At 40.8% G+C, this 22,880-nt stretch overlaps 1 protein-coding gene across 1 annotated transcript in view; it reads right to left on the bottom strand.

Moving 5' to 3' along the window:
- Positions 1–22,880, bottom strand: part of LOC311153539 (potassium voltage-gated channel subfamily KQT member 1-like) — a gene marked incomplete at both ends in the record, with an annotated part of 408,184 nt that overhangs the window by 171,165 nt on the left and 214,139 nt on the right. The window contains 4 exon segments of the mRNA XM_084205470.1: positions 2,517–2,578; positions 9,927–9,967; positions 10,951–11,045; positions 14,608–14,683. Coding sequence (XP_084061596.1) covers positions 2,517–2,578; positions 9,927–9,967; positions 10,951–11,045; positions 14,608–14,683 — 274 coding nt within the window.

The following is a 22,880-nucleotide window of genomic DNA, read 5'->3' as shown; positions in this document are numbered from 1 at the left end:
CTTTTATCAGATGTGTCACTCTTTTGGGAGGCTGCCATCACTAGACTGGGTGACTGAATGTTAAAATAATTTCTCCAGGGGGAAGAGGTTGATCCCAAAGGTTTTCTATTTCCAACGGGGGGATCATTTTTCACCACCAGCTGGAGCCTGATGTCAGACATGCCCTTGCCTTATTTATTCTCCTCAGAGGTTGAAACTCAGCTTGTCCTTCCTGATTCCAATATTGTTTCACATTTGGACACATAGCAGTTACTACACAGTGAACTGTTAGAGCAGGAGAGCCCTTGAGACATGGGAAAATAATTTAGGGGAAGCAGTCTGACAGCAGGATGCAGTAGTTTCTATTGTCCCATTAAAACAGAGATAGCTGGGAAGCTTAACTTAGTATTCATTATGTAAACAGATGTATTTTAGCCTGATGTGACAAAACGATGCAAATACAAAAAGAACCTCAAACAAACCAAAACCCCCAAATTCATGCCACCAAAACCTTAAGCAAACCAACACAACAAATATTTGCCCTTCTTCTGCACCATGTCTACTTACTTAGCAGGGATGTGAGACTGAAGCCTTGTACACCTAAAAGAATGATGATTTGTACTAAAAGATCAAATGCCCTGGCTTCCCTCTGAGTCTGGCATTTATTTTACATTTGCAGTTTGGTCTGAGAGCAAAAAGGACGCTGCAATGATTGACTCATCTTATGAAAACATCTTGACACATTTTTATTCTTTTCTATGTGTTTTCTCCACAACAATAAGTAAAGAGAGGGGGAAAAGGGGGAAATCACCAGTTCCCATGCAAAATTTAAAGTTTAATTCTTCAAACAAAAGAGCAGTTTGGTCTTGCCCACTAATGGCTTGAGGTTGCACTTACTTTATTTAGACCACGCCTAAATTAAAGGCAGAACACAAGCAGGTATCAGAGATCAGTCACTGCAGCATTTCCTGCATGCCCTGTAACATTCCTCTTCTTATACCAAGATGCCTCTGCAGCCCTCTAAGTCAGGCTTTGAAATAAAATTGATCAAATCCACAGCATATTGTGCTAAGGCTGGACCAAGGCCAGACACACTAAAAACTTTCTCACCTCTCTTCTTCATAAATATGGAGAAGTCAGGAGACCATGAACTGCTGCTTCCAGAGGTATTTACAGTATCAGCAGCATTTCTCACTCAAAGCACTCCAACTATTATCACAGATACTTTTAATGCTTAATTTCCAGTCTTTATTGGGGGTTTCTCTTTATATGCACATCCAAGAAATCAGAATGAAGCGTTGGTAAGAATTTACAGAATATACAGAGGCCAGAGAGCAATTCATCTCTTTCAAAGTGAGTAAAGTGATCTGAATGAAACCCATTTTCACTTTGAACAGCTGTGGCTGCACAAGGGATCATTCCACTTTAAAATTAGCTCAGATAATATCTTTATCTGATAGGCTGATTCTCTGACACTGTGCAAGAAAGCTAAAAATGAAAGAAAATCTGTCCTTTGACAGTGCAGTGTCACATATTTCTGATGTTGTCCTAGCAATCATCATTAAAAATTTGATTTTTGATTATATTAGTTTAATTTCAATTTCTGCTTTTTGGCAAGAAGCACAGTTCTTAAGAATTATGAGAAGTTTCTTTCCTCTTTCCTTCTCACCTCAATTCCCCAGAAAAAAGCGAAAAGAGAATTTGCATGAACATTTGAGTGAGACAAGGCTACAAACAGGCAGTGGATATGCCAAATTCAAATGGACTTTTGTCTCAGCATCATCACAAATGGACTTTTGTCTCAGCACCCCCAGCAAAGCCACTGTGCTGCTCCTGTCCACACAAAGTACCCTGCTGGAGGGACATGAACTTTTAGAGGCAGGTAAGAGAGCTGACTAAAACACTGTTAGACAAATAGAGTCTGAGTTTTGAGCAAACTAGTATTTTTGTTATCACTTGAGTGGAAAAAGCTCTGGAGGATGTTTGGGAGAGGTCTAAGACAATAGAGCCTCACTGAGCTTTGGCCTTTGGGCACACTGCTAAGTAACTCTAATTAATAACAAAGATGAACATATTCCTGGAGAGAAGACAGTGAGGGAGGGGCAGAAAATGTGCAAAGGTAACAGCACAATGGGAAAAAAATGCAGTAAACATTAAAGAATCTCAGGATTTTTAAATGAGATGTCAACTGTTGCTAGTCACAAAGATTCCTGACACTAACATTTCTGTTTAATTCACTAATTCTTGTGTGACAAACACCAGGCAATTCACAGCACTTGTACACAAGGTGTGTGGTTTGACTTCAACATGAAAGCAGCTCCTTTTACAAACAAGAACCAGGACTGCATAGCAGGTAAATGGTTAATGATGAACAACACACACATGAAACTTCATCAACTCCCTCACAAAAATTAGGATATTATTCATTATTATGGAGCCCTGTAATTCTAACGTAAATCATGCCAAGATACCATCTTGCAGGTCCCTAGATCAGATATCATTGCTCAGAAAAAAAAAGCAAGCTTTCATGCACTTACCTTATCCTCCAGCCGGATCAGTCTGGCTCCTATACTGTAGTATCCTTTGTCTACCCCTTTTTCTGAAGAAAGAAGAATAAAAATGGGACATTCATTAGGTGGATAATAAATTCAAACTATGAATTATATCTATGGTATTCAAAGCAAAAAAAAATCTGGTAATAGAAGGGTAGCATAAAATACATGAACATAACAAGAAAGAATGAAACAAGTGAAAGAGAGTGGCTGGAGAGAAGGGAATTAGTTTGTCAGACTGACAAGATTAAGTTAGTCTAAAGGGCAACTTGGACCTTGGTAGAGGTAGTCTGTGGACATGAAGGGGTATAGATGGAGTAACATTGTTTTGTTATTTAATTATTTCAGTAGTTGGATGGAAGGGGCAAGGTACCTGGGCCCACCTGCAATTTTGAATATTACTGGCCTGAGCAAGGTAAACTTGCTATACATAAAGAAATCAGAATAGTTTTCAACTGGGGCTGCAAGTCTAGGAGGCAGCATATCCAGGGGTTCAAGGGCTGGAGTGGCAGAGATCCATCCATCCATCCATCCATCCATCCATCCATCCATCCATCCATCCATCCATCCATCCATCCAATCCATCCATCCATCCATCCATCCAATCCATCCATCCATCCATCCATCCATCCATCCATCCATCCATCCATCCATCCATCCAATCCATCCATCCAATCCATCCATCCATCCATCCATCCATCCATCCATCCATCCATCCATCCATCCATCTCCTCTCTGCAAAGGAGTGACACTGGGAAAAACTCTTGCATCCTCCTTTCCCCTCCTACTCTCTATGAGGCCTGCTTAGTAAAGCCCAGTTACACATCCCACTGCAAAGGGTGGGATTGGGAACCAAGAGTGAAAACTGTGGAAAATAGGGTCAATGCTTTCTGCTCCCAGGATCTATTGCTAAGGAATGCCGTAGTTTGGGGCGTTATTGCACAGGGAATGAAGCACAAACCCACAACATTCACCAGTTAAAACCCACAGTCCAATACTGAAATAGGTTACAAGCTGATGCCAATAGAAGTTGGATGTTTTTCTCTACTAAAGTCTATTTCCAATACCTGGAGTAATTCTCCTGGTTTTTTTCATGCATTGCTCCATTTTCATGAGTGCTTAAGGTCTGGTTTTTAAAGCTAATTAAGTCAATTTTGCTGAGGGCATGAGCGAGGCTGAGATATGAAGAAGGGTAGGCTGAGATATGAATTTACCCTGTGCCAGAGCTCACAGTGAGTGCCTGTGAGTGCTCATCACATTCCTGGATTTCTCAGGGAGTCATACTTGCTTTACCATTTATATTTACTATGGGATATATTTAGTGGTATGTTTGCAGCAAAGTTCACCTCAAGGTAACTTGTGCTGCACACACCACAACCCCTGAGGAAGACCAGCAAAAGCAGTGCTGGCAAGAGCAATTTGTGCTTTCCTTCTCCTCCTTTAAAAGGTCCTGCACCCTTGGCAGCTCTTTGCAGGCTTAGAAAAGAGAAGTGTTTCCCCAGAGAACCTGCAGGAGCAAGTAAGTCAGGAAAGAAAATGCGGGGCAGACAATAAGTGACACAGCTTGGCTCATACATGTGTACTATTCATCGTTCACAACCTCAGAAACTTCTTAAAATGTAAGTGGCTGAGGCTCAAGTTTATCTCTGTGTTCATCTCTGCCTAAAATGAAATAATTGGCTCTGCTGCCTACTTTCTAGTTAGTAAATCTGTGAACACATCTTTCAAAGTATATGTATCAGAAAAAAAAGCATGACTTTTAAGATTTCTAAATTGGGATGTGGTTTGAACAGCAGTGGGCAGAGAGTGTTTTTGTTTAGGTCTAACCCCAAAAAGTCCCCCAAACCTGAAGGAATACTTCAAACAGCTTTTTCTTTTTTTAAATAATAAAATAATCATTTCCTCACCAGCTATAATTCCATCCTTCAGATAATCACCAAGACATCCCAAACCAAGTTAATAGTGTTTCCTATTTTAGTTGTTCCTGAAAGCTGTGTGGAACAGGAAAGAAAATAGGGAGCAGATAAGCAGTAAGAAGCTGCACTGTGGCATGTGGCACTGCTCTAAGATGTGGAAAATCAGAAGTGGAAGGATGCACAAGGAGGGAGCTGTGTCTCATGCACTCCTGTGCTGGCACACAGGCTGTGAAAGACACAAAAGGCTGTGGTCCTCCCCCATTTCTTATCAGCCTCCAAGAGGAACAGCATCCAGCCCTCATCTACAAGCATTTCCTTCTATTAGAGACCATGTCTAAGAGCAAATGTGGTGTGTGCACAACACAAAACACGGGGCTAAGGAGGGAGGGCACAAGTTCAGATAAAGTCGCTCCAGCACGTGTGACTTCCATCTCATGTTTTTGTTTCTCTCTCGAGTCTTTTCTAGATAGATGATTTCAGACTTCCTACATCATTAAATTTGTTTTCACAGAGTTGAAAAGATTGCATGGCCAACTGTAAATATGAAATGTCTAAATTTCTCCAGTTTTCGCTTTGTAATCCAAAATAACTTCCTTTTAGTATTGAGTTTTTACTCTGTGTTGGGCTGCACTAAAACAGAGATCAGCTAAGTAATCCTGTAACACTTATGGGAAAGGCACAGAGACAAAGGATGAAAGGAAGCACAATTAATTATAACTGGATGAAAATATATATGGGAAAATTTTATCTAAGAAATTAAAAAAAAAAATCAAAAACATCTTGGTTGGTATGATACAAACCCATTATTTTATATACTTAGATCTGGATCTGAGAAAATACTAGTAAATAAGCAATAGGCATTCTAATTCGGGAGACTGAATAGTTGTTAATACAGAGTAATAATAATAATAATAGCATATATTTATTAATATGAACATTTCTTCCCTGGAAGTCTTTGCCTTTCTGGGTATTCTACTTTCAAACAACACAATCCTATATTAACTTCCTAATATTTTCACAAAGCTGGCTCATCTATTTTCCTAATGGAGAACAAGATATGCCTCTTGCAAAAAAAGCCCCAAAAAACTAAAAAACAAATTAAAAAAACCACCTCAACAAAAAAACCCAACAAAATACCTCAAACACTTTTAGGTTTGCTTCACACCAGTTCAAGAGATGATAACTCTTTCCCCAGATGGAAGCACATGATATAAATAACATAAACTGTAATGAGCAGGAGGAAAGCAAATCAAAGGAAGAATGTCACCTTAATCTTATTTTTTCACAGAGTTAGTGAACTACATCTCATCAGACCAAACTTAAAAGAAAATAAATTTATTTCCTTTGGTTAGGGAAAAGTGTTTATGAGGACCTTTAGGACAGAGAATGAATTGCAGAGAGATGGTCTGAAAATGGTAAAAGCTGGAAATGACTCTGCTTTATGGAGCAAGAGTCCTTCCTTGATTTTTACACAGATAGAGGGGAGCTAATTCAAAAATATTCAAATTTTTCTGAAAGCCACCAGCTTCTTTTAAGCAGAAAATGGGGAATTTGATTGGATATTCCGGATTGCTGAAGACACCTCAAACCTTTTGTCCCAGATTGCAATTCTGTATGCCATCTGTTAGAGGTGTGGCAGTCGTCTTCTGTTAATTGGGCAGTTTTTCTTTATCTTTTCTACAACCAACCTTCCCTTAGGGGAGATATCTGCTGTTAATGGGACATTGAGTGTCACTGCATGGCTGATAAGAATTACAGCATCCCACTGGGAGATGCTCTGCCCAGAGGGAGGAGCCAAGCATTCCCAACTGGATATAATCTAAGATTCTGGGACACCAGCACAGCTTCTGCACTGGATTCCCAGAGGAACAGCTGCCTCTTCCATTGAATCTCCAGAGGAAGACTCCACCCTTCCACAGGATCACTGCTCCAACAGAACCACCCCTGACACTCCAGGAGGGCTGCAGCCACCATTCCAACTGGACTGCTACCAACACCCTGACCCACAGGGTGTCAGGGTGCGTTCTGACTCTGTCACTGTTGTTTTGGTTCACTGCATTGTTTATCCTTTTATTTTCATTATTCCTGCTCCCATATCTTTGCCTGAGAGCCCCTTAATTTCAAATTAATAACAATTTGGAAGGAGAGGGGTTACATTTTCCATTTCAGGGGAGGCTCCTGCCTTCCTTGGCAGACACCTGTCTTTCCAAACCGAGACACCTTTGTAAATGCTATCTCAGAAAGCAGAACACCCCCCAGGAGGCACCGCCGCCTTCTCTTGGCTACCTTGGTACACATGCAGCCTTCTGGACCTGTGTTTGCTCCAGCTCTGCCAAAGCTCCATCCAGGGATGATTGTGATGAGCTTAGGGCAAGATCTGGATTCTTGGGTTTGTAAACTGTGCATGCTGCTGAAAAAGAAGGTCAGGATTGCCCCTCCACACCTAAAAAATAGCAAATAACAAAGTTGCCACAGTCATGGTGGCTTTTGGTTGGAGTCTCTTTTCTTGTCAGCCAGAGCCTTTTGCAGCTGAATGGTAGAAAAAATTTAAAAGGGTAAGGCATTGTCCTGGATCAGGGACTTGTGATTTCCTTTGGACAGCCTAAAAAGTAAACTGCCAAAATATTTTCAACTCCAGGAGAGGTGGGATTAATCAGTTCCTGCAGAAATATGCGTATCTCTCATTTCAAATATTAATTGACTTAAAAAAGATAAAATTTAAGCTGAACATATTTATTATGCTTTAAAAGATATAGTGACCCAATTTCTTTTTAACAGATGAGAAGGAAAAAGTATCAGAAAGCTTAGGTGGCACTTAATGGAAAAAAAAAAGCAAACAATGGAACTGTCAAAATTTTGCAAGAAAGCCTTTTTCTTCAGGCATTCCCACCCGTGTCATGCAGAACCAAGTGGTTCAGATAAACTGCAGATAAACATCAGCTTTTTGTGTACTTTTCTGAACCCAAACACTGGATCTTTTGTTTTACCTTGGCATTATTCTTCACCTTTGCCCCTGAAAAGCTGTAGTAAGTCTCAAAAATTGCATTCAAAAGCAGCTAACTCCATCGTGTGTAGTGAATGTCAAGCATGACACTCTTTATTTGTATCACTGTATGTGGCTACTTTGTTGATTCCATAAATTCAATTAATATGCTCTTTCCCTCTACATTAACAATTTCCATTATGTTTATTATGACAGGAATCTGTTTCATCTGACAAAATTGTGTCCCCTGGAACAATGGGACAGGCTTCCAATGAAACTCATAGAGAGTCTTCTGAATATACTCATAAAAGTAGGGTCCAGGTCCTTGGAGGATTGATTCATTATCTTAGTGTTTTTAAATCCACTCCTGCTTGAAGGAGGAGGAGATACCAAGACCAAAACAAGCAAAAAGGGAGAATTCTTCCCAATACGCAAATATGAAGGTGGGATTATTAGAATTCTTTGTACAAAATATGCAAGTTTAAGGGATAATTAGGCAAGTTCATTGAGGACAAACAATTTTGGAGACTAAATACACTGTAATCTTGTCAGGAAACCTCTGATGTGCAATGGGCTAAAAGCTGACAGGAAGGCTGGAGGCTTTTTTTACACATTTCCCAAAGCACCTTGCTCTTGGCCCCGTTGGAGTCAGGACTGCTCTGACCCAGCATGGCTTTTATTCTCTTCTTGTATCCTTATCTTGTTTTAACACAGCTTTTAGTGCTTTTTTATCTCGGAGAAATGAACTTGAAAAATAACAATAATTGCTTCCAGTGAATTCAGATTCTGGGTCTTTTATGACATCATTCACTTTTGAAAGGTAATAATACTATAGACAGGCTTCAATTGCTTTTATATAATATTATCAAAGTCCACAACAGGACTTTTTAATAAAAAAACTGATCCAAACCCCATTGAGGTCACTGGAAAGATTCCCATTCATTTCAACGGCCTTGGAATCATACCTTAAGATTCTTTGAATGGGAGTATAATAAAACAGGAAAAAAATAAAAGGAGCTGGAAAGAAAAATTCTTTTCATGTTTTTCTCCTTGGCAGTTTAATTTTCTTTGCATTGTCATTTCTTTTTTGCTTGTCATCGGTACAAAAATAACACAGTCTAGGGGAAACACCCATACCGTTAAAAAATGAGGATTTTAGCAATGCCTGGAAAAGTATTATATAAAAAAAATCCATGCTCAATGTAGAATAGGCCATGCATTCTAAGGAAACTCAGGGATAACCTTTTTCTAGAGAAGGACAGTACAAAAATCTATTTTCACCCCAAACAAACAAGGAAATACTGCACCCACTTTTCACTGTTCACCACTTGGAAAATCCTGGGAGTAAAGGCGAGTTGGGTAAGACCAGGAGTAATTGCAAACTAACCCTAGGTTTGGTTCTGCACACCATTTCTCTGGAACCACTTATCTTATTTTTGGATTTGTGGAGGGTTTAGATAAAATCACTGCTAGATAAATAACTTCTGGTTTTGGTCTTGCAACCCCCTAACTGAGCTCAGCAGCTTCTGCATCCCTAAGCACCATTCTACCTCTCCCAGTCAGTTCCTTGGTACTTCAGATTCTTTCTAGCACTTGTCCAAAGCCACTGGCCCACCTAAGACCCTCTCAGTGGTTTCCATGCCCCTTTTGACTCAACATTTGGTGACACCAAACTTCCTGAACATCTTCAGCTTCTTGAACCTCTCAGAACATAATTCTACAATGAGTTTCTATTATTCACCTCCTGTGAAACCAGAAACTGCTTGATAAAAAGTGCTTCTAACACTGGTCTTTTCAAGCACAAATTGCAGTTTCAGTTTGGTAACGCTACACTTGAAATAAAATAATACATTCTTGGAGGTAAAGGACGTTTTTCCATAAATTTAGCTTGCACATTTTGGAATGAAATCCCATGCATAAATATTTATAGAAGTATTCAAGCTGACAGATTCTTTTCCTGTGGTCCAAAACCAGCTACAGGGAAAAAGGATTGTACTACTGAGCCTTCTGCAGCAATCAGATGTTGAAAATGTGTTTTGAATGATATTCCTTGTTCTGATAATATTAACCACTGACAACATGCCATTTTTTAGAGGCTCTGAAATTATTTGGCCACACTCATTTATGCTTCAAGTCACTTTTGGATATGGGACATGAGTTCAGGAAGGAAAAAACCTTTTTAAGCGGAATAAACATATATTGTAATCCGAGGCCCAGACCAAAAGATTTAGAAAGACTATTTTTGTAGAAGGATTTCCCTCAGAGTATTTCCGTCTCATCATGTTCTAATACATATTTTAACATTTATTCTTAATTTCCATTTAGTCCCCTACCACCTGAATGAATTGTATTTCTCTTTACACAGGCATTCCAGGGCTTATTAACAGAATACATTTATGTATGGTCGGCTGCATTATAAATCCACATTACTGTAGCCAAGGGTATTTTCCCAAAGTTATGAAGATAATAATTTTGCATAAAATGCAGTCACCATACCTGGGAGAAAAAGACGTGGCTTTCCCAAGGATTGATCCAACCTGAGAAGCAAACAGAAAATTACCAGCAGAGCAATTACCAACAACTTAAACTCTGTTGCTAAGCACGGGAGCATAATTTACATGAGAATTTACAGTAGCTCTAAACCCAAACCAAAGCAAGCAAAAACATGAGACTAGCATGACTTTCTGCACACACACAGTCAGCAGTTTAGCTCTTTAAGAGTTTTGCCTCCAAAATCAAACCATATTATTATTGCTATTTTCGTGAGTACTAATATTTCTCAGACTTTCAAGTTGTAACTAAAACACAGTTCTCCTGTGTCCTATGTAATCTAATAACAAAGACTATACAAACAGAATGACTTCTTAATAACATTTGCAACTATTCCTAGAGCCTCATGCAGGCGGATTTAATATCTGTATATGTTGACACAGTAGATTCCATTCAATAGGATTTTTTTTTTCATTTAATTTAAGGGCCAGGGGAGTTCATTCTGGTGTCCCAGTCCACAGCATTAATTTGTAAAGAGAAAAGCACTTTGTGCTGAAACAGAAGAGAATAGTTTTGTGGCAAAATATTTCAGCTGCAAACCCCAGACTTGGAGAAAGCATGTGCATGGAGGAATGTGGGCAGGGAAAATTTCCAGATAGTGCAGCACAAGTGAAACAGATTTCTTTCAGTTGTGGAGAACCACAGAGTGGAAACAGAAAGGTAAATCATTATTTCAAAAGTTTTCCTTTTCTAAGAAGAGGACAGAAAAGCTTGGATCACACTATAAACTTCACAGCATGCACCTTCATTTCTTTTAATTCCACTTGGAGAAAAAGGAGAGGAGAATAAAGGGTAATTGTAAACTTGGTCATAAAAAGGGTTAAAAATGGCTCCAAGTTAAATCCTCCAGATATTGTGCTCCCTGTTGTGCTTGCAATTTTGGACAATTACTGTTCATTAAGAACACATCTCTCCTAAAGCCAGCTGGCACTAGAGGAATCAGATATTTCATGAGGTAGACAGGGCCTACCTCCTTTGAAGTTCCTTTATGCGAACCATCATGTTGAGGTGTCCTTGGGAGTACTGCTCAATCACGTCGCGGACGTCGTACGGCTTCCGAGCTTGCTGGGAAAGGAGGCAGGCAGCGAGTTGAAAGGTGAGCGTGGCCAAACTGGATTTCTATGTCAGACAGGACTCCATCCTATTTTCTTATCTGCCCATTTGCCTGCCATTTTGCAACAGTTGTTGCGATGAACAAAAAAAAATGCGCAGCCGATGTGGGAGCGAATATTTGTTGCGGGGATGGAGCCAAATGATTCCCATTACTGTCAGTTAGAGTCATGTCTTCATGTCACTCCATACTGAGCAAAATATTAGCCCTTCACAGGGTATTTGGGAAACACAAACCCAAGATGGATAATTTATCTGGGACTCCCATGTGCAGTATCTCCTGGTTCATTCCAGAGCCATGTGTTAATCATAATGTCAGGGGACTGAACCCCAGGGATTGGCCCAACTCAGAGCACTTGGACCCAGAATCAAACATCTCTGAAGACCAGAAATGTCTGGTGACAGAAATATTGCTGCTTGAGGAACAGGGAAGACAGATGCTCTGCATAAGTCAGGAGACTGCCACACGTGGGTTTTGTTTGTCCTCCTTTGTCTTTCATGATACCTTTGAGATCAGAAAAAAAAGGTGCAATTAAAATAAAAAAGGACAGATAAAAAATTGCAAGAGAGTGAAAACACTCCCACCTGCCCATCCAGCTAAATTCCCATCCTAATGAGAATCCAGGTGCTTCTGCCAAGCTTTGGTTTCTTGCTGCAACTACTGTGGTCAAATTTCGAAACAAGTCTGGAGAATCTGCAGAAAGTGATGTGGTTTAAAAACTGCAGCACGGTGAAATTTTAGCAAGTAAAATCAACGTGTGTGGGGAGGTATCAATGCAAATCATGGCTTGTTGGAAAGACCAGCATTTTGAGAACCCTTATGGGAAATGTGGGGCAAAATGTCTCCCTTTTTGGCTCTGACTCAAGAAAAGAAGGGGAGGAGAAAAAAAGCAAAGGTAAACTGCAAATCTAGTAATTGAAAATTACTGAAAACAGCTCATTAGTCATCTTGTTGTCTGTTTGCACTCTGTCACAGCCTCAGCCGGAGCCATTAGCATGCACCACTGCACACATGCATTGAACACCTACAGTATGTGCTGGAGTCATGCTTGGAAGGCTGCCACACAATCCTAGAAATTTCAAATGAAAGCATGGAACTGGAATGGAAACAAATCCTGTGAAATGAATGAAGAAGCAAGAGTTCTTCGTGACAAAATGCCTTCCCTGCACTCAGTACTTACCTGCACCAATACTTTCAGAAGAGTTGGGGCTTTGGAGGTGTGTGTGTGTGCATTTGAGTGCATTTAGGAGCAGAGGCTTTGTGGGGGAGAGAGGTTTCAGCTTTCAGCTTATCGTTCGGTTTTTGGTCGGGTTTTTTTCCTCCCCCTTCCCCAGCTCCACATTTTGCAGACGCTGACACATCACTATTTCTGGCCAGAAAAGCAGCCTATTGTCTTCACCCCGAGAAGCAATGCCAGTATCACTCTTTAGATGGACTAGGGGGGGTGCCTGGAGAGCATTTTGGCTAAATCCCCTGTCCTTTCCTTTGGACACTCTCTATTTAAACACCGGGCATGGCGCAGAGCCTGGAAGCGCTGGGGAGCTTTTCCCTCCCCTCTCCCCCATGAGCTACTATGTGCATAATTAATTCTACTCATTCCCAGTGAAATTTCTTTTCCCCCTCAAAAGAAGTCCTCTGACAGTCAGCCCTTTTACCAAACCATCAGCTCCGAATCTTACAGTTGCAAAGTGCTGCAATTTGCCTGAGTCCTCTCTGAAGCTGAGTAAAAAAATCCCTCCAGCTTTCACCAGTTTCCCCTCCACTTTTTCCATAAAGATTTAGATCTGGACATCTTAATGTCCTGCCAAACTTTGGCACAACCCCCTGTCATGTTTTTATTAGGAAATGCTAGAATGATACAACAGAAGCCAGGAGGTAATGGGCTTCCAGAGAAGTGTGGTAAATGCAGCACTTGAACAACTCCTTTGACTTCCATTCTGTTCCTAATCCCAAATCCTGGCCATTTGAGCTCAGTATTCCACATTCAGCATGCAAAACTAAATAATATTACCCAGCTTTGAACTTCCAAAATCTAATTAGAATGGGGAGTTCTATAAACTCTATTACATGGCCCCAAGAAAGGAAGAAACAAAAGATTATTCCTTCTTCTTCTTCTACCCTGTCACTGACTCACAGAATTCTCTCCATAAATTGATGAAATTCAGTTTTTAAGGTTTGGCATGACTGCCACTGGCTGACAGCTCCAGAACATTAGGTCTCTAGTGGTTTGAAATATCCCAATTTTTAACCTAACTCATTTATAAACTGATTTTATTTTACAGAACTAGTGTCCCTATTTTCTTTTTTTTTTTTTTTTTTAATTTCCCAAAGTGTTTATCTCTTTGGTATATGTACAATATAAACCTCCTCTCCTGTTTTTTGCTGAATTTAACAAACTGACTTCTCCTAGTCTTCTTTCAAAAGGTAGGGTTATCTGAAGATACCTGTTTGCATGGGATTAGGAAATATATAAGATGTTCTATCTACCCTAATTTAGAGTCTCCTGAATGCTGGTATCTTATCTCAGGCTTCCATCCCTCTATCCTTCTATGCATTTGAGTGCTCAGCTCTAATCAAACTTCCCTGAAATGTAGTTTTTTTGATTTATTTTCTTAAAATATCTTCAAAAGGATTATGAAAGGCCATTAACTTGCAGCGCATCCTCTTGGACAAAAAAAGCATGAACCTTGAGATGGAAATAATGAGGGCTTTGAAAATCAGTCCAGAAGTTAATTTTTCATTTCCATGGCATTTCCAGCCCATGGATGATGAGAATGATGATATCAGGATCACATCCCAAACAAGATTTATCATAAAAAGTCTCACTAAACAGGCAAAATGAAACAATATTTTCAATGCAGCACATTCAGTTTGAGCCCTTTGTAACCTGATTGAGAAAATTACTTGAACCCTTCATAAAGACAGCAAATTTCCAGACAGCAGATGCTCCACCATTTTATAAAATATGGCCTATGAGGTCCCTTTATGGGAAATACATTTGGAAACATGAGTCACACCTGTGAAAGCAACTTTGCACCCACAGTACCCATCAGTGAATCCTACTGATCTGTCAGCCATACACAGCACGGGACTGAACAGTCCCTAACTGATCAGATGATTGATAACATTCTTGTTATGATCAGTATTTTTGCAGACACCCTGACAGAAGTTTTTTCACCCAACACCAGTGTTTTCTTCACCTCTGCTAGTGGATGGGTAAGTATTGGTCAGTACAGTTAAACAAGCAGAAGCCCAAAAGCCAAGTGCAGTAAAAAAAGAGAAGTAAAAATAATGATGCTGACTCCACAAAGTCAGGGGTCTGTAGCATACTACATCCATGGATCACTGATAATTTTGCCCATGCCATTAAAAAATCCACAAAATTTGTGAGCCCAAGAACCTCAAAAACACCTTTGACTTGTTAGGGCCACCTTCACCAAGACAAGTCCCCTCGGAGAGGGCCGTGGATGTCCCACGAGCTCACGAGATGCACTTGGGATTAATCCTGCTGCTTACCTGAAATTTCCTTCTGGCCACGAAATACTGCATCCTCCTGATGACTTTCACAGCTGTTCTGTGTGCTTCAGTCAGTCTGCCAAGGAACAAAAACACAGACAGACATCAGCTGGGGGGGCAGGAGGGAGGAAAAATGTCTCAATGGAAGATGTTGACTCCGAGCAGCGAAATGTACAAATGTGTTTTATTTTTACAATGCAGAACTGCAGTGTAGCAAGCTGTGAGTGTGTGGATGCTTTGTTCTGCTGCTTTGCCTCCCTGCAAATTGTGGTTCTAAGTATTCAAAACTGGTAAGTGAGACAATGAAAGCAGGTGTACAAAGATAATACACGTGGAAGGGATTAGACAGGATTACTGTACATGCACACAATTGGCATCAGTTTGAAGAATATTACGTGTTTTCAGAATCATGACTGCATTCCTTATTTTGCATTTACTGAGTGTTTGCCCATGAGCCCTATTGCACAGAAATTAAGTCCTTCAAAAAGTACTTTGAAGGAAAGAAAAATCAAAGTGTCCTAAAAAAAAGTAAATAAAAATGAACACAACACATCCTCTCAGCACATGTGTGTGTGTGTGTGTGTGTGTGTGTGAATATACTGGTGTTCAAACACAGAATGGGACATTTTTTAACTCAGCTGTATCACTTCACCTAGAGGATCCTGCATTTGCAGAACATTAATTGTGCCACTTGGCAGGCAATTAATTACCACACCTCCTCTTTATGGTGAATTTTGGCAGGGTAGAGAGGAAGCAGGAACATGGTAATTATAAGCATGAGTATTTTCTTGAAGGACCGACTTCTTCCCCATGGACTCATTTATTAATTCAAAATAAGTGAACTACAGAAAACAATATTTTCTTTCCAAGGAAGTTGCATTGTTGCAAAATCTATGTTTTATATGGACATCATCCTTGACATGTGATGATAATCCCAGGAAAGCTTTCCAGCAAGAATCTCCTGAAAACACAATCTACTGCCTCTTCCCAGTATGTCTGGCTGGGGAAAAGGTACAGTGGATTATTTCAAAGGTTACAGTGGATTATTTCAAATTGAAGAAAATAAAGGTTAAACAAGCAGGGACTGTGTTGTAAGAATTAGCATACTAATTCATCTTTATAATTATTCTTTGGGGAAAACAGTGCTTATTCTAGAATATGCTGAGCTGGAAGGCATCCATCAGGATCACTGAGTCCAAATCCTGGTACCCCAATAATCCCACCCTGTGCCTAAGAGCTTCTGATTGAGTGAAGATGCCATAGCCACAGGCTTTTACAATAAGCTTTCAGTAGCTTTTCCTTGCTCTTTCCACTTCAAATCCCAGAATAACATTAAATACATGCACAAATAGCTGTCTGTCCTGCCTATATGCCCATATTTCATTTATCTGTATATATCCATGCAGATGTCCACATAAACACACTCACACATGCAAACACACAGGAGACAAAGCAGGGTGAGCATGACTGAAGAACTACCTTTGTTGTACACCATCAGCAGCACTGCTGAGGAGGAATCTTTACATTTGTGTAAGCCCATCAAGGGGATTTCAGAAGTGTCACTGACGAGCTAGCAGCAGTTTAGCCTGCAGGACCTTTATTATAGTGGAAAAAAAGCTCTCAGCTTGACATGAAGGACCCCAGCTGAGCTCCTGGGGCTGCTGACTAGAACAGAGATGACATTCTGCTTGCAAATGGCACAGAATTGATAGAGAAATCTGTGTCAGCCCCTACAACTTTTTTTTTTTTAAATAACCACAACAAAAATCACAGTTTAAGGTTTAGGGGTTACCCTACCTCCACTGAGTAGCAGTTAAGGTAAAACTTGAAATTATCCCCTAGAAATAAATGATGTGAAATTTCATATGTATACTTGAGGGGTTTTTTATTAGGCTAATCCATATGAGATGGTTCAGGCACTGTTTAAACAGGCTTAAATAGACCAGTATAAAGAAGTCAGAGATGGAACCAAACCAAGGCAGTAATTTCATCCTAATTCCCCCCTTCAGCACAAATCAGGGCTGCAGAACTTTTCCATTGTGTTATCAAGCCAAAGTTTTCAAAACTATGAGACTGAACTCTTGGAACTTGATGCACAGCTGAACAGGCCTCATTTTTAGAGAGAAAAGTAATTTATTTGTCAAATACAGCTAAGAAGGTCACCCAACTATCATTCCAGAGCACTTGATATCATCATGTTCCAATTGGCAAAACTCACACCAGTCTCATTGGGAGAAAATTCTGAAATAGAAGTGACTGCTCAGATTTGATGGTCACTGGTGTTAAACTGAGAGTCAGAAATGTGTGAAACCTGACTTTGATGGAAGAATATCATGAAAAGGTGCAAATCCATAGACTGAGACATTTGGATAAGTCATCTTAATTGCCCCAGTAAATCCCCAGGGAGAACAGCAGCTCCAGATGAAATAAAGTCCTGCTCTGTACAGCAACCAGAGCTATCCTCCTGATGGGAGGTTGGGGCAGTGTGGCCATGATCCTAAACATTTTTTTGAGATTTTAGCTGATTTTCATAGGTTTCTGGCCACTAATGTCCATAATGGATAATTACAACTACTACTGACCAGGTTACATTTATCCCTGAATGCAGCCCAACATACCTACCCTGTTTGGTATTTTATCCCAAACCCCTGGACTGGGTAAAACCCTTTCAGGCTTGAAGGTGTGGGTCTGTCATGTGCAGAAACATCCAGCAGGAGAGAACAAATGGTCAGAGATGCTCAGGGCCCTGCATTGGTAGTGCTCAGCAGGAGCACAGCACCACTTGCAGCAGATGTCCCAGATATTTTAGGATAAGCAGCTGATGAGACAACAGCCTGAGGGGGGTGTGACTGACACCATTTGCACACTCTTTCCATGCGGCATTTTCTATGGAAACAATACAGAAAGGGACAGATCTTCACAGGGATTGTGGTTTCTAACTCCCTCGGGGGTGAGGATTTAACTCCTTTCATAGCCTGGCTCCCAAACAGCAGGACCTGAGCCCTTGCTCTAGGCAGGAACAGGAGTGGATGGGTGCCCACCCCTCTGTCCCTACAGAGCAGCCAAACTCTCCTTGCTCTGTGCACCAGAGGGCAGTGGCACACACACACACACAAGGAGATGCTTCCCAGCACGTTCAAACATTTAATTATTTTTAAAAATCTACCCAGAAACCCAAACTTAAACTCTCCTCATAAGGATGGAGTCCACACTGAGGAGGGTGGGTGGTTAGTACTGGGTGTGTTGTTTTGTCTGTATGTTATGCACAAAAGGATATAATTAGATATTTATTGGCAGACAATTCCATGCTTTTCCATCTTTTACCTAAACAACAGGAAAAAACATTTTGTCAAAACCCTCCCTTAAAACACTTTGTAAAGGAGAACAAAATGACATTTGAACAGAAGTGATCTGGCTTTGGGAAAGTTATGAGCACATAAATTAATAATTGAAGCTTGCAACATCTGTAACCATAATGGATACCATGAAATGTCTATTGAAATAACATATCCTTGGATCCATAAATGGTACTGACATCATCTTTAACTGTGTCTTCAACAGGACCCAAGGCAGTGTGTGCTCCTTACCTCTCTGCTCAAGGATTTCTCAGCAGGATGCTCAATTTTAAAAGGGCTCACAACTATCCTAAATTTCACAGAGTTGTTCCTACTTTGGCTCCTGGGCCGTGCTTGAGGTAGGGCAGGGAGGAAGGGAGGGGGTGGTGGTCCTGGATCATGGATGTTCACACAGTCCCCACTCTGGGGGGATGCTCAGGATCACTTGGCAGCTTCTCTGGAAGGGCTGGGGAAGGGGACCCTTCTTGGCTGGCTCAGCCCACCCCCCTGCAGGTTCTGGCTATGCCTGTGTGGGTGCAGAGCCTGGTGGGACAGCTGTGAGTCCAAGGGCCACTGCAGGCTGGGCTGGCTCCTCTGCTCAGGGCTCAGACAGCACTGAAAAGCATCACTTTCAGTTAGAACACTTGGATGTATTTAAGACTGCCTGTTGTTTTTTTTTTTTTTAACTGCAGGAAGGCTGCAGCTTAAGTCAAAGAAGCCAAACCTTTTCTTTTTTGTTGGAAATTGAACCAGGGGAGAAAACAGAGATGATGAAATCCAAAGCAACTGTAAAAACTATCCCACAGGGATGTTTTTATAATCTTTCTTTGATATGGCATTCTGTTTGTTAAAAGCTGGTGTTGACCAGTTCAGATGTACTCTTTTACTTCTTCTGTATGGAGTCTGATAAATCCCAGCCTAATGTGCTTTGGAGCAGTCAGGGAATATTTTAAGTGAAAAAATATACCTAAATGGATCCTAAAGCGAGGCAGAGTTACAACTCTTGCAGGCCAGGCTGAGGTACAGCTCAAGTCCCCAAACATGCCTATTATCAGTGGGATGTGTTTTCAGCCCAGCAGCATTTTTTAATCATTAGAGTTGATTTCAGTGTAGGGATCAGGGAAGGGACTTTGCCCAGGCTGGGCTGCAGGGTGGCTACAGATAGTGGAATGTGCATTCCACGCTGGTTTTCCTGAAGTTTATTCAGGTGCCATGAATTAGAGGAGTTATTCAGGGTAACATCATGAGCTGTGGAAAACAAAGGCCACTTCAGCAAGGCCAGTTACAGCTCTCTGTCCCAATGTGCAAAACAGGTTTGAGGATACACGCTCACAGTACCTGGGTTACTGCTGAGCTTCATTCATTCATTCATTCATCAGATTTTCATTGCTTAGCAGGTAAATACATACAGAGTCTCTCTAACTCTGTTTTGATACTGCTCCCTGGATGGTTGGTAACTCCTGCCCAGAGTAACCTACAGCATCATCTGCTCTGGAGCTGTCCACTTGGCATTAGTTGCTAAGGCAGCACAAACAGGGACTAAATCAGTGATGGCAACTGAAATGTACAGAAGTTACTTGAGAACTCAGCCCTCCATCTGCCTTTTTGATTTCCCATCACGTTTGATTAAGATTATTCACTTTCCAGCTCTGTTTCTAGGAAGAACATTGATTCCTAGCCTGAACTTTTAATTTTTTCCCATGGGCAATTATCTCAAACGGGCTGATATTTTTTTGGTAAAATTTAAAGGAAATCTTATTTGCATGGAAAACAAGGGACAAGAAGGGTGGGAGCAGAGAAATCAGAAAGAAGACAACATTAGAGAGCTTTTTTGCAGGCAAATGCAGCATTTGGTCCATATGAAGTCACACACACAATGTGGACCTTCTATTGCTGGAGAAACGTGGTGGAGAGACATGGTTCTCATCACAAGGGAAAGGTTCTTATATAATGTGGTTTTAAAACTGAGGGAAGCTGCAATATCCAAATTTAAAAAAAACCCACCTTCCCTATAAATGAAAATATTATTGCCTTCAGCTAAGCCAAGCCAGACAAAATGCCTTGAGCCTTTTAAACCACAGGAGTTAAGAGAAGGTTGCAGCTTGAGCCTGACATGCAAACACCTGGAACTGTCAGGCAATGATCCTGATTCCAGAGCTCATCCCAGGCCAGGAGCAGCAGAGAAGTACAACAGAAATATAACATGAGAGGTTTCCAGCCTTGTAATATTTCATCAAAGCCTTGTAAAGAACAGACACTTCTGGAGCATTTCCACCTCTTACATGATGGAAATTATATAAGATGCTATTTGCACTGAAACCTGAGGGAACATTTCAGAAAACTTTGGCACAACTTTACTTTTCCCTTTATTCCTAATCACCACTCCACCTTAAATCTACCTCATCTCTATTGTAACTATATCCTCACCTGAACCTTTTCAAGCCTGTGTTTGGCTCAAAGCTACAAATAAATTAGGATTGGCTTCTCTCAAAACAGAGCAGCCTGGAGGCTTATTTGGCTTCACCACGCTCTGCTGACAGCCTCTGTTTGTGAAGGAATGCTGCAGACTCTGCAAATCCCTCCTCTGCAGGTACAGTCCTGGGTAGGAAAGAGTACAGAAGTGAGAGAGTACAGCTTGTGAGGGGCTCCCTTCTGGGATCTGGTTGTTTTGCTGAAGATTTTGTGGCATTTGCTGTCTTCACCCACCCACCCATCCCACATACACTGCTGCCCCTGAATTTGTTCCAGAACACAGCTGCCTCTACTTCTACCTGCCCCTCTAACCTGACCTTCCCTACAACAAAGCAGATTTCCTACAGCAAGGAATTTAGGGGCAGGGAAGACAGGACAACAGCTCTGAGGGCAAACTGCCAGAAGAGGAAGAACTAGGACATGCTTAAAGGGAACAACAGGCCAGACAATATATTGGCAAAGGAAACACCACTGGGAGAAGCAGCAGCACAGGGTGATTTCTTCATGGTGTCCAGGAACAGAAAAAAGTAACCAAAAGGTCCTGAAAATGCTCAGAGGTGGATGTGACCTGCTCACTGAATGTGATTTCATGAAGAAGATAAGCCCCTGGACTTGAAGCTGTTTTTCTCAACTGCAGACAGTTGGAGTTTTCAGTTACAAGTTTGTCCTGTAATATTACAAAGTGGGTTTATTGAGAAAGTGGGAGAAAAGCACTGTGTTAGTCCCCTGCTAATTAAAATGCATAATTAAAATGAGTAATTAAGCTTACTACAGAATGCTCTTGTGTCTGGGAGCCCAACTGCCCTTGGACAACAACTCATCTGCTGAACTGTCTCTGAGAATTAAAGTAGCAATTGCATACTGTGGTTACATCTTTCCTCTATTTTTTGTTGGCAGCAAATTAAAAGTCCCTAGTCTCTTTTCTGCCATTTTATTTCTTCCATTCTTGCAGTGTCAGAACAAACAAGATGATGTCATAGGAATGTCTTTTCAGTGTGGAAATGCAAACACAGAAAGATTTTCATTTTTCTTTTTTCTTTTTGTTTTTTTTTTCTGAGCAAACAGCTTCTAGAAATTGCAACAATAACTTCCTGTGTTAGCTCTGACCATCACTACTGCTGGTCCCAGGATAGGTGAAATGCTCCTGTCTCCATGCCAGCTCTCATTTGCTTAGAAAACACCCTTAAGCCACAAACCCCTTCTCGGGATGTGGACAGATGCTGGCAATGACATATTTTTATCCCACATATTACAATATTCACTGATCCTAGCAGCTAAGTAATTTATTCTTTTATTTTAATTCTCTCTCCTTAAAACTTGGTCTTCATCAATTCATCTTTTTAAAAAATGCCTACAAACCATCTAGCTGATGAAGGACACTGCAAAGACAGCCATCACCAAGTCCAAACAACTTCCCAGAGAAACCTTTCTGGAATCTGAATCGCCATCACATCTGTGCAACACTGCCTTATTCCATAGGTTCTGGTTTGCTCCCTTGAAAAAAAATGCCACAACCAAAATTAATCAGCTTTAGGACTTCATTTTCCTCTTCTCTGTATTCAGCATTTATGGGAACAACGTGGTGTTGTTAATATACACCAATGACTGAGCACTGTATTTATGCCTCAATGATTTTCTGTCATGAGAATATAATGCCTGGCAAAGACTGATTCTCTGAAATACCAGTTTGTTTGGGGTCATTAATCTTAATTCCTATCTTGCTTGAATAGGAACTGGATAACAGTCAAGTCAGGGAATAGTTCTGAGAATTAAAACTTCAATGCCTTTTGGGCTGCCCAAGGCTTCACATTTCCTTTAAAAAATATGTAATTAATTAATGAGCACCAAGTACTAGGGAGAGACCCTGTGGAATAACCCAAAATGCTTCTTGTGGTTTTAAAAAACAAAAAACCAGTGGCTTTTGGCAGGATCTTTCCTTAGTAGTTTTTGTGATTTAGTAGTTGCAGCAGGGGCTATGGAAACACAACTCCTGGTTTCTTGAACTGATTGATGTGACTGGCCTCTGTGTTTCCGGGTGATCTTGTTCAAGTTCTTTTACCTGGCTGTGCTCTAGTTTATATGTCTATAAAATAGGTGTAAAACCTGTCTAAGTCATGGAGCTGTCATGGGGATTTTAAGGCAATTAGCAGTCCCAAATGAAGTTGTATTTTATTTATAGAAGGAGTCAGCAGGAAAAAAAAAAAAAAGAAAGTAGTGACAATATGTTTATCCCTTAATGGTGATAAGAAACAAGGGATACTGGTCTGCAGGCTTGGGATAAACTGCCAAGTCACTGAGCTCTGAGCAGAGGCTGTTTTCCAAAGCATTCTCCCCTCTCTACCTGCCCCGCTCCTCCTTTGAGCACCTGAGCAATCCATGTAGGAATTAGTTCCCTGTTCACCAGATACCTGGCAATGCAAGACACCCAGAGCATCAGAAGCCAAACAGGACCATTAGATCATAAAT

The sequence above is a fragment of the Fringilla coelebs genome (assembly GCF_963513975.1).
Source record: "Fringilla coelebs genome assembly, chromosome: 5".
Lineage (NCBI taxonomy): Eukaryota > Metazoa > Chordata > Aves > Passeriformes > Fringillidae > Fringilla > Fringilla coelebs.
The sequence above is the reverse complement of the archived record's forward strand: the minus strand, read 5'-3'. Positions and strand labels throughout refer to the sequence as shown.